Source organism: Loxodonta africana, chromosome 26 (genome assembly GCF_030014295.1).
Source record: "Loxodonta africana isolate mLoxAfr1 chromosome 26, mLoxAfr1.hap2, whole genome shotgun sequence".
Classification (NCBI taxonomy): Eukaryota; Metazoa; Chordata; class Mammalia; order Proboscidea; family Elephantidae; genus Loxodonta; species Loxodonta africana.
In genome coordinates, this window is record NC_087367.1 from 14,819,364 (window position 1) to 14,831,763 (window position 12,400).

The window sequence follows — 12,400 nt, forward strand, 5'->3', positions numbered from 1 at the left end:
CAGGGCCATAGCCTGAACACAAAAGACAGGCCGTACAGTAAGTTGGCTACGCATCACCTCTGCTTACACCTGGCTGTGGCCTACCTGGACCATGAGGACAGGCAGAGACTGGGCAGGGTCTGGAGTCAAGGTGCTTCAGGGAAAGGGTCAGTCAGGACAGGGTAAGCAGGGTGAGGCTCCGGCAGGCGACTGGGGGCCTGGGGCTGCAGACTAGGCTAACCTGCAAGATGAATGCTCACCCTTGGCCTAATTCACTGGGGCACCTACCACCTGAGTTCCCCTCACGTGAGGCACACTGGGGAGTTCATGCTAGGAAACGCTGCCGCTCCCAAAGCACCTGTCTTAAGTGTTGGTGAGGAGGAAGCCATCCACAGCGTCCTCAGCTCCTGGGCCGAGTTCACAATCAAAACCAACGGCAGTGCTTCGGGAGCACTGCGTTTTGGTTTACGGTGATGGAAACATCACACTGATTAAGGGTACGGTTGCACAGCCGACTACTGTAATTGCTGTCAATAAGCTACAAAACCATAAAAACGTGAACTGGCAAAAGCTATGTGATAGATATATTTACAACAATGACCAAAAAAAAAAAAAAAAAAAAAGCAGCTGCCGAGGCTGCTTATGGACAAACACCGCATAGAATTTGGTTTCTTGGTTTGGACGTTTAGGGTCATGATGTCATGGCACATCCCAGTTAATCAGCCTAATACATGTCCAGTGCTTCTGTTCTACCTCCTAGTTCATTGCACAGTGCCTGGGTTCTTAAAAGCTTGTAAATGGCCATCCAAGGCAACTGGTCTCTATTCACCTGGAGCAACAGAGGAATAAGAAGAGGTGGAAATAGGAGGAGGATATGGAATGTGTGGCCAGTTGCGTCCTTTGCCAGGAGACCAGAATAACTGGATGGTGCTTGGCTTCCATTACTGAACATGTTAATCAAAGATCCTGTAGAAGAATCCTGATCAAAAAGTGGAAAATGCAGAACAGAATTTCAGATTCTCAGGGACTCGAGACTTTCTTGAGTCATGGAGATTGGATGACCCTATTGCCCTGAGATAATCTTTAAACCTTAAACCAAAAATATCCCCTTAGGTCTCTCTCTCTTTTTTTTTTAATTGTAATTTGGGTGAAAGTTTACAGCTCAATTTCTCATATAAAACTTTATACACATATTGTCATGTGACACTAGTTGCAATCCCTACAATGTGACAGCACACTCCCCCTTTCCACCCTGGCTTTCTTGTGTCAATCCAACCAGCTTCTGTCCCTTCCTGCCTTCTCATCCTGCCTCCCTTTGGTCTCATGTGTCTGCTTGAACTAAGATGCACACTCTTCACATGCGTTATTTTATGTTTTATAGTCTGGTCTAATCTTTGTCTGAAGAGTGGTCTTTGGGAACGGTTTTAGTTCTGGGTTAACATAGCATCCGGGGGCCATGGCTTCAGGGGTTCCTCCAGTCTCAGTCAGACCACTAAGTCTGGTCTTTTTATGCGAATTTGAGTTCTGTTCCACACTTTTCTCCCACTTAGTCAGGAACTCTGTTGTGTTCCCTATCAGGGTGGTCATTGGTACTAGCCGGGCACCATCTAGTTCTTCTGGTCTCAGGCTGATGGAGTCCCCTGAAGTCTTCTTAAAACCCAAAACTAGTTTAGCTTAACTAGCAAAGCATGTCTGCCTTGAGCATTGTGCTCTTTTAAGATCTATATGGGATCAAATTGACAACAGCAACCTGAAATATTAGATAGGAAACTTAGGGGGCAGTGAGTATATGTTAATGTGGGAGGAGCAATTCAGAAAAGGAGGGAGAGAATGTTTGAACAACCTGGAGAATGGAATCAATGCCACTGCATTGCATGTATTGGAACTCTTGAATTGGTGTATGTTTTGCTGTGTATACTCACAACAGCAACAATAAAATAAATCATAAAACAAAAAAATCAACAGCAATGCTCTCTGAAGGAGGCCAGGGCACAGGATGCTTGCTTGTCCCTGCAGTCAGCCTTGTCTCTGATGGGCCAGGGATGGGAGAGCTGGAAGGTTCCCCATGGAAGGAAATCTCTTGGCCTGGGACAATTCCAGCCTCCCTTCCTCACCCATCACAGCGGTGGTACCCACCAATTTTCCCTAATTCTTTGTGGACCTGCTTTCGCTGCCAGCGTGAGCACCTCTGGCTGGTTCTAAGTGGCCTTCTCTCAGATCCCAAGGAGGAACAGGGTGGGGAGGGGGTGCTCAGAGGCCCTCATCCTAGGATCACAGCCATCAGAGAAACAGGGTCTGTCACAGCCAGTGTCACCTGCCCCTGAGGGGAGGAAGGCAGAAATCAAGACAACCTTCCCCTATTTCCTTCTCACAGAGCAACACACTCTCCTGTCTCTATTGCCCCAGCATGGCCCTTGTTCCCTGTTCAGGATTGAATTGTGTCCCCCGCAAAATATGAGTCGGAGCCCTAATGGTGTAGTGGTTAAGAGCCTGGGTGCTAACCAAAAGGTCAGCAGTTTGAATCCACCAGCTCCCTGGAAACCCTACAGGGTCGCTCTACTCTGTCCGATAGGGTCGCTCTACTCTGTCCGATAGGGTCGCTATGAGTTGGAATCAACTCGACGGCAACGGGTTTTTTTTTCCCGTAAAATATGAGTCGGAATCCTAACCCCATAACTGTGGACGTGATCTTGTTTCCACAGAGGGTTTTCTTTGTTATGTTAATGAGAACATGTCAGTATATAGTATGTCTTAAACCTAATCACTTCTGATATACAAAAGGAGATCAGACACAAAAGCAAGCACAGATGGGGGAAACATAGATGTCACGTGGAGACCGCCAAGGAGCCAAGGAACACTGGGGCTACAGAAACTGAGACAAGGACCTTCCCCTAGAGCCGAATGTACATCCCCTATAGCGGTGCCCTGAATTCAGACATCTAGCCCCCTGGACTCTGCGAAAATCAATGTCTGTTCTTTAAAGCCAGCCACGTGGGATATCTCTGTTGAAGCAGCACGAAGAAACTAAGACAGTCCTCATCACTGTGTTTGGGTGACAGCTGGTCGTCTGTGGAGGGTAGAGGTGGGTCTAGTCCTGCCCCACCCACTGCAGCCAGGGTCAAGGGCAGCTTAGAGAAGGTGGGCATGGGAGATGCAAACTGGAGGGGCAAGATGGAGGGTGAGAACAGGGAGACAGCCCCCTCCCCCATCTGCCAGCACAGTGGAGACAGCTGGCCTGCTTGGAGGCAGGGGGATGACTCACTTGACCTCTGCCAGCCAGCCCACCTCAGAATCCCATCCTTTGCTGGGTGCGGCAGCGCTACAATTAAGTTGCACAAGTTGGTGCGCTCTGAGGCTCGAATGCTGAGCCCAGGGCAGAGTGGAGGCAGCCTGAGCCATGTGTTTGAGCAGTCTCCTCTGTGGCCCATGCAGCCCCCTGCTGGCCTGCAGGACCACACAGAACCCATCTCCCCCTCTGGCACCTCCTGACACACAACACGGAGCCTCTGCACCCCCACAGTTCCCTGCCCTGCCTCTACAGCCAACGACACACGCAGTGGGGGTGTCATCAGAGCGTGCTGGCTACTGCATGGCAGGGCGGGGCATGCACATGCGTGGCGTCTGGACCCAGCCAGCCTCCCTGCCCAGCGTGTCCACAGGGCCCTGCTCACTTGAAGTTCTCGGGGTACTCAGTGATGGCCATGTTGATGACGTCCAGGGCATGCTGGTAGTGTTTCTGGGCCGAGAAGAGGAGTGCCAGCAGGTGGAGGGCGCTGGCATCATCCCGGCACACTTTGAGGGTCTCCTGCAGCTGCTCCATGGCGCTAGGGATCTGCCAAAGAAACCCATGAGCTCAGTGACCTTTCCTTCTCGCCCATCTCAGCGGCTTTGCCGCAAAGCACACACCTTCCCCCCCCGGACTTTGGTGCCAAACAAGGAGGGTGCACCAGGCTCAACTTAAGTGAGACCCTGGGGACTGGGGGGGCAGGATGGGATGATGCTTCGACACAGCCCCCGGCCCACATCCCCCAACCCAATAACATGGCAAGGAGGGGTCCGCTGTCCTGACTCAGGCCCAGGGAGCCGCTGCTGCCCCCACTCAGGAATAGAAAGCAGCAGGTCTGTGCATAGCACAAAGGATTCGGGTCCACGCTGAGAAGTGATTCCTGAGCCGGAAGAGTGCGGGCTGCAGGGAGTGGCCACCAAGGCTGCAAGTGGAAACACTGCCCCGGAGCTCTGCTGCCACTGTCAGTAGGGAAGGGAATGCCTGCTCTCCAGAGGGGAGTAACAAAAAGAAGGGTGCTCCAGGCAAAGGGTGCAGCCTGACTGGAGGCAAGGAGACAAGCAGAGGCATGGTGCCCAGAGATGGGGAGACGGGCCTCTCACATGGACACAGTGTGGGGTCTGCCCAGATTCAAATACTGGGGGGTGGCTGGGGCCAGATCATGCTGTACTTGAAGGTCCGTCTGTCTGTGTGTGGCAGTAGGAAGCCACTGCAGGGGCCTCCTGGGTGCGGCTGGGAAAGCTGTCCTAGCAGGTGTGGGCAGAGATCACAGCAGAGGGGAGGCCAGGGGCCGCCATGAATCCCAGCCTTCATGGGTTTGGGTTTTCTGCCTTCCTTCTCAGAGCTCTGCATGGAAGAGGGCAGCCCCTGTGGCTCCAGAGAACACTGCCAGTGAGCCCAGCAGCAGGCAGAGCAGGGAAGGGCGCCTCCTACTGCCAGCCCTGACAGGGGGACCACGGTACCCCTCCTGATGGGGTCCCTGAGGGCACTGAGGATGCCCAGCCTTCAAGAGGGGACAAGGTCACTGGGTCTGTCAACTCCTTGGCCACATGCCATAGCGAGGCCGTTTCAGGTTAGGACCACACACCTGCCCCAGTCGAGTGCCACCTCACAACACCGGGCCTTGTCTGCCGGTGGGCCTGCGGGGTGAGTGTAGTTCAATAACTCCTTCCTGGAGCAAACGTTCTTGGCACAATCTCCCCCAAGGATGTCCCAAGATTCCCCCAGATGTGAGAAACACCCTCTCCTCTCTCCTCACTTCTCATCCCACCTTTTAGCATCACCACCCACCTACTGCTCAACCAGGAATGTTGCTCCCCTTCAAGAGAACGCTCCCCCACTCTATGTTACCCAGTCTGCGGCACACGTGGGAGGGTACACCAGCAGCGTTTAGGGGGAACATTAAGGAGAAAACTTTTGGCAGACGTCAATACTGATGCTCTTCGTCAAAAACAAGATGGACATGGTGGTGAGTGTGACCTTCGGGTTGCAGCCCCTCACTCCTGGTACAAAATTCTGCTTGTTCTCCACCAAGTACACACAGTGCCAGGCCCAGAGTTCTCCCACAGGGATCAGACTTCGGTGACTTGGCCAGGGCGGACCTCATTCTTCTGGGCAGCCAGACATGCTCTGGGCAGGATGGGCTAGAGGGCCACAGAGCCCAGACAAACCTGGATTAGCTTAGAGTCCATGCAGGGGCCCTCTACCCTCTGAGGCTGACAAGGACAGCAGGCACCAGGCTCCTGGCCCAAGCATCCCCTGGGAGATGGATGCTATTCACCAAAGATAATTAAGGATATTAAAAAAATGCATCACCAAAGGTTTATCATTAACTTGATGGGCAAGAAAAGTGCTGGGTCTCTCACAGAGGACTGAAAATAGAGCAGTCTCAGGTGTCTTTAGCTCCGCGGTCCTGGCAAGGCCAGGGCAGAATGAGGATCCTGGAGCTAGAAGGTGGAGAGGCATCAAGCACCTGGTCCACTGACAACCAGGACCTGGAAGTCTGGTGCCCCAGGTGGTGGGAGCAGTGGGGAGTGGGGAAGGGCCAGGCGGTGGCAGCCTAGGGACAGAGGAGGGGCGGGGAGGAGTGAGTCATGGGCAGGTTTAAGAGGAAGGGAGAGAAACAGCGAATGACAGAGAGAATGGCAGCAGGACCGCTGAGGAGAAAACTGGCTGAGACAGAAGGACCTGGAGTGGGAGATTGTGGCTCAGGAGCAGAGCTGGACAGACACGGGCACTGGGGCAAGGGTTTAGGTGTGGGGTGAGGGGAAGGGGTCCCAGCAATGAAAGCAACTGTGCCATGAGATGAAGGGCCAGCCAAAGGCAGGGCTTGAGGGGAGGTGAAATGGACAGCAAAACTGAGAGCCCAAATCCTGGAGTTGGAGGAACAGCTCAGCGACTGAAGACGAGACAAGAGGCTGAAGGTTGACCCTGATCAGAAAGGCCAACCTCCCGGCCCGTGAAGAGGGCTCCACGTACCCCATGTCCACAAGGGCCAGGGGCCGGGGGCCACGGGCCCAACTGAGGTTTTCTTCATTGGGGCAGGGTTGGGCTTCGGCTCAGAGACTGGGTTCTACCCTGGCTCATCTGGTTCCTGGCTGTGTAAACCTGTACAGGTTACTGAGCTCACTAGAAGCTCAGTTTCCTTAGGTTTCTGGTGGGGTGAATGCTGCCCGCCTCATCAGATGGCTGAGGCTGCATTGGCTAATGGTGGGGGGGGGGGGTACAGTAGCACCCACACCATCTGGCCATGAGGGGACTGAGAGCTCTATTGGCCTCTCTCCGACAGTGTGGGCCTGGCCCACTACCCGGAGTGCAGGTGGGGGTGTCAGAAAACGCCCTCTGAGGAGACCTGCTTTGGAGGCTGGGTGTGGGTATACAGCTCAGGCCTGCGGGAGCTGAATGACACACTTGAAAGCAAATGAGACAGTAAAGGGTTGGGGGCCGGGGTGTGGCGGAGCCCTGGCTCCTCTGGGTGGGTGTCTACACAGCCTCAGTCCCTGGGCAAACCGGTGCCCATCAGTTCAACCACTCGGCTCATGAAGGAAGGTGGGCTGCCTGGAGAGCTGTGGATGGTGGGTGGTGGTGTGTGGTCCCCAGCGGGGTAAAGGTGGTTAGCAGGTGGGAGTCCCTATCAGGCCCCAGAGGACAAGACCTGCAATGATGTCCACAGGGTCAGGAAAAAGCTTTGTGGTCACACAGAAGGCCCATTCAGAAACAGTTCCATGTGCCTATTACTCTATTCCCCAGAACCTTGCAGAAAGCTCAACAGAAGGTGTGGACGCAAATAAATGCTTGTCACAGTGGCTCGTTGACTTCTCAGGGGACTGAGATATTCTGAAGAGGGAGGTCAGACAACGACCCCTTCCCGTGTGCCCGCTAGGGGCCAGCGCCTTTACTCGTACTTCCTGACTGAATCCTCACTGTGAGAAGTACGAAGGTGCCGACTTTACAGATGAGGAAACAGAGAGTCAGAGAGGTTGTCACTTGCAGACAGTCACCCAGCTGGCATGTATCAGTGCCAGGAGATGATCAACAGTCCCCAGAAGCCTGGGGGTGAGGGACAGAGGCTACCCACCTGTCGGACGAGGGCCAGCTGCAGGGAGATGTAAAGGGTGACCTGGGGGTCGTCAGGCGCCAGCTGCTGGGCTCTGCATGGGGAGAGGGAGTGACATGTCAGATACGCAGAGACGAGCAGTTGCTGTGTGACATGGGCCTCCAGCATGCCAGCCCCGTGGTGGGCGCTCTGGGCCATACATGGGGGAGTTCTGCGAGGCCCACCCTGGAGAGGCCCAGTGGGAGAAGATGGCTCAGGCAGAAGGCCACAGGCTCTGAGAGGTCTGCCTGGGTGTGCAGGCAGTCTGGGAGGAGAGTCCTAAGGTGGCTGGCCTAGAAGGAGGGGTAGGGTTAGGGGAAGACAGCGTGTATACAAAGGCTGCTGTGCAGGCCAGTCCCCTTTCCTGTGCACATCCTGTGGCCTGGCTACAGCCTGCTGTGCTCATGGTACCTCCCTGAGGGCCAGCCAGGACTGGAATCTCCTCACCTCCCTGGGTTGGGGGCAGACACCTGGCCCAGTGGGGTATTTTCTCAGAAGCCTGAGAGCCAAGGAAGGAAGCCAGAGCCAGGGCCAGCCAGGTAGGGGAGGGGCGTGTCACATGTTCCAACAAAGCCAGCACAAAGAGCCCAGGCTAGGCCCCTAGCCATCAGTGCTGGGGGAGAGCATGGCACACGCAGGGTCCCAGAGGAAAGACGTAATAGGGTAGAGAAAGGAGAGGGAGGAAGGACACTTGGGTCACCCAGCTGGTAAGCATCAGGCTGACCAAGTGGTGGACCTGAGGGGGCAGCCACTGGGAGAGGCGCTTCTCTGTGCTTCTCCACTCCCTCCCTGACCCTGAGCTGCCAGGACACTTCTATAAGGGCTTGGGGTGGGAGGATGATGTGTGGGCTGGGGAGGGACTAGAGGGAGACAAATGCCATTTTTTGAGCCCTGCCTGCAGGGCACGGTGCAAGATGCTTTTCCTGCTTTATCTCATGTAAGTGGAAACCCTAGTGACGTTGTGGTTCAAGAACTACAGCTGCTAACCAACAGGCTCTCCTTGGAAACTCTATGGGGCAGTTCTACTCTGTTCTGTAAGGTGGCCATGAGTCAGAATCGACTTGACAGCAACTTGTTTCTCATGTAAGTACCACAACAGTTCCATGAGTTAAAGGCCATTGTTCCCATTCTAGAGCCCTGGGTCTGGGAGAGCAAGGACTGTGCCTGGGGGGCTGCCACAGCCCCAGCTGCTAGCCTGGGACTGAAGGTGGGGGGCCCAGGGCCTGCAGCAGATCTCAAGCCTGCCCGCCCAACTGCAAAGGCCCATCCCTACTCCTTATGTGACTTGTCAGAGCCTTGGTTTCCGCATCAGTAAAATGGGGACAGTAATCTCTGCTCTGTCCACATCAGAGGGTCCAGTGAGATAGATGGTGTGAATATCCCGAAAGGCGGGTGGGCCTCACGTGAACGTGGTCTTCTCACCTCTCTAGCGTCTGCAGCGCTTTCCTGTGCAATTCATCTTGCTTGGATTTCAGGGTTGCTGCAGGAGACAGGATGGAGACAGCATCATGAGAATGACTGAGGGGTGCTGCCCCAGCCCTGCGCCCCCCTAGCCTAGAGCACACAAGCCCTGCGGGGAGAAGCCCATCAGGACCCCGGCTAGCAAATGGGGCTGCACCTAAGCGGCCCCAGGCTGATGCGTCCACCGTCCTGGTTATTGAGGGAGGCCAGGGGTGCCCCCCAGCCCGGCCTCCGAACACGTTTCTGGGCAGGCCACTTCCTTCCACCCGGCTGCCTTCTTCACCGCCTGGGCCTACAAACACTCTGTGACAGGAGCGTCACGCCAGAAGGCCCAAGCCTCAAGAGAGGCCACCACCTTCTCTACCCATGAGGCTGCTTGCCTAAACCCAAACCAGGCAGCTTTCTGGCAAATTGGCTGCCTGTGGAACCACTTGGGAAGCTTTTACAAGACCCCCGTCCAGGTTTACCCCAGACCAGGCTGGACTCCCTGCTGCGGGGCCCAGGCACTGACTGCTGTGAGAGCTCCCAGCTTATAAAACAGCCCCCCCTTGAATGGTGCAGCAGACTGAGAGCCACTGCTTGGGGGCAGGGCTGGGGCAGTACCCTCGGCACAAGGCAGGGAGTCTTTTGGTCAAAGCAAGCCAGATTTTGACCAACGGGCTGATGGCTCCCTCACATAACCAAGGTGTGCATACTGAGGCTTTCCCACTCCTGGCTTTGTGTAGAGAGAAGCTCACTAATGTCCTGAAGAAACCGCGCCCACCCCTAAAGAAGAGGTTGCTAGCCCTTCTTCATACAGTGAGCGACCTTTGTTAACTCGTGCTGTGTGGGGCTCTGAGGCCCTGCTGTGGGGCTCTGAGGCCCCGGTGCAGAGCTCTGCTCCCCGACCACAGGGCTGGCACGGGGTGGGGGGTAAGTGTGGGCCGGGCTGGTTACTACTCCAGGTTTGCTCTGGGTGGGTACTCCCTCTCCCTCACGTCATAGGGATACAAAAGTAGGTGGGAGGCCGCCTGATGGATTCAGGAGACACAGAGGAGCTGGGGGGCTGGGGAGAGCCAACCACGAGTGCTTATGAAGCATCTACTGCGCGCCCAGCACGATGCCGTCTGTCAAGGGGAATTCAGAGCGCAGAGCTCATGGCAGCGTGGGGTCCAGGCAGGCTACGCCAGCTGGGGTGAAGACACTGTGGGATCAAGGGCTGGGGGTGCGGCGCAGATGCAAAGTGCCACAGGAGCTCAACAGGAGCAGAGCCCAGCACAGGCTTTGCAAATACCAGGGCTCGGCCTTGAGGGTGCAAAGAACTGGATCCATGGGGAAGAGAGACGGGGGAACATCTGAGAGGGGTGACAGCCTGAGCAAGTGTGGACTGATCTGTGTGTATGCATGCGTGTGTACACGTATGCATGTGTGAGCACCTGTATGCATGTGTGTGCATGTGTACACGTGTAGGCACACACGTGTGTGTGTGCGTGTGTGTGTGCGTGTGTGTACACATGCAATGAAGACATTTATCCCAGAGGAGCGGAGGGCGCCTATGGGGTTGGGCAGCCATGGTGGGATGACACGCCTCAGAGGCAGTGTGATTTGGAAGCTGGAGTCACCCCAGCCAGAGGCCTCCTGGGCCCAGCACTCACCGTCGGTGGCCTGCAGGCTGTAGGTGAGACCCAGCGCCAGGTAGCCCTTGGGGAGGAACTCCCCAGCATCCTCACCGAGGCCGATCACCATGTTGGCAAAGTGCTCAGCCTCCTCCAGCTGCAAAGAGGAGAGGCAGGGGTCACTAGAAGGGCTCTGCTAGGTGCTGTGTGGCCACTTGCTCTGCCCAGGGCCCTCCTGGGCAATTTTGGAAAAGAAAGTTGAAGTCCTGGGCCTCAGCATGGCAGACAACTCACAGCCAGCAGCCCAGGAGGCCGCTGGGAAGTGCAGACAGAACTGCACCTTCTCACGTGTGGGTCGCGTGACCAGAGACACCAGACGGATCATCTGAAATCACGCAACCGCTGAGGGAGCAACCAGTGCTGTTCCCTCTACCAGCGCCTCCCGAGAAGGGCAATGTGATCAGGTTACAGAGCTTTACCTCTCACAGGCTGGACCTAAATCCACAAGGACAAGCTTCCTTGCCCCAGAGATCCCAGCAGCCCACAGCTCGCTCTGCTGAGAGTCTGGAACCCAGGCCACCCCAGTCTGTGTGGCTCCTTTCCTCATCCGGCCTCTGTGGGCCACTGGGCCTGCCTCGGCCTTCCTGGCAGCGGGAAGCGGGACTGGGGGTGGGAGGCAGGGCACTGGGATGGGGCCTCAGGACCCTGTGGCCTGTTGGATGTGGCCAGCCCTGCGGAGCCGGCAGGGCCACTCTGCTCTGTCTGCATGTTTGATCTCTGGGACGAGCAGCGTAAACCTTTCAGGGGAAAAAGGCCTGGGGCTGTTTCTGTCCTGGGAGCAGGAAGCACTGTTCCAGTTGGAATGGGACCAACTGGTGTGGGTCATGTGTGACCCATCATCACACACAACATGTGACACAGAGACAGGGCACACATGAAGAAGCCTTATGAGACCTCCTGGGCACCCCAAGTGCTCAGGGCAGCCGTGGAGGCAGGGGCCAGCTGGGGGTCCCAGCTGGGCCCACTCACAGTCCACATGCCTCAGCCGTGCATGAAATACCCCCTCCCTCCCACCTACCCCGGGAAACGTCACCCACCCACATGCCTGGCATGGCGGTGTGCTGGCATTCGTGTCACTGAGACCACCAGCTTTCAGACAGGGCAGTGATGCTGCCTGCATCCCTGGGGTCTGCACCACCCCACAGCCAAGGGGCAGAGCAAATCCCACCCAAACATTCCACACACCAGATGACACAGCCTTCCACCCCAGGTGTTTCCCCATGGCCAGAAGCTCACAAAGTCAGTCAACTGGGAACTAGACTCAAACCCACACTGGCTTCTGACCCCAAGGCCAGTGCTGCCCCTTCTGCACCCTAGCATTGCTCAGCTCCCCCTCCAGGCAGGAGGGGGGTAGCTCAAAGCATCGTGTGGCCCGATCACTGGCCACAGCTGGGTGGACTGTGGATTCTCTGCCCTGGAGTGTGGAATGAGATCCCAAGACAGAAGCAGTTACTGTGAGGACATGAGCTGGGCTAAGTCCACCATCTGGGCACAGCCACAGTGAGCAAACGGTGGAAGAGCTGAGAGCCCACGGTGCAGAGAGGGAGGACATAGTGCCCAGAGAGACATGGTGGGCAGGGCTGTGGATCCCTCTGGAGCTGACCACAACCTCTTACTTAGACCACCAACAAACGTGACAGGGCAAACCTCCAGTCCCCTCTGTGGTGGAGCTCACGCTGGTGGGCCAGTCACTGAAAGGATGGAGTCTGGGGAGCTGGGCCCCTGCTTTTAGCATCATCGGGCCCAAGGATTCAGGGTACAGGGAACACCCCACAGCTGCCTGCTGCCCAGCCTAAGCCAGCCTGGTGAGACCAAGGCTGTCTCCTGGACCACTTGCCCCAGTGGGATTCAGGTGGGCTGCTGGGGGCCTGAAGGCAGAACTGGACTGTGAAAGAGAACGGAGGACAGCCCCCAGACCCAGGCTCC

At 56.2% G+C, this 12,400-nt stretch overlaps 1 protein-coding gene across 3 annotated transcripts in view; it reads right to left on the minus strand.

The window, feature by feature from the left end:
* The window catches only part of TTC7A (tetratricopeptide repeat domain 7A), a 158,811-nt gene that overhangs the window by 43,650 nt on the left and 102,761 nt on the right, over positions 1-12,400 (minus strand). For all 3 annotated transcript variants that reach the window (XM_064277131.1, XM_023557263.2, XM_023557262.2), the window contains 4 exons: positions 10,454-10,571; positions 8,781-8,838; positions 7,341-7,413; positions 3,651-3,811 (listed from right to left, as the gene is read on the minus strand). In XM_064277131.1, coding sequence (XP_064133201.1) covers positions 3,651-3,811; positions 7,341-7,413; positions 8,781-8,838; positions 10,454-10,571 — 410 coding nt within the window. The remainder of the gene's footprint in view (positions 1-3,650; positions 3,812-7,340; positions 7,414-8,780; positions 8,839-10,453; positions 10,572-12,400) is intronic.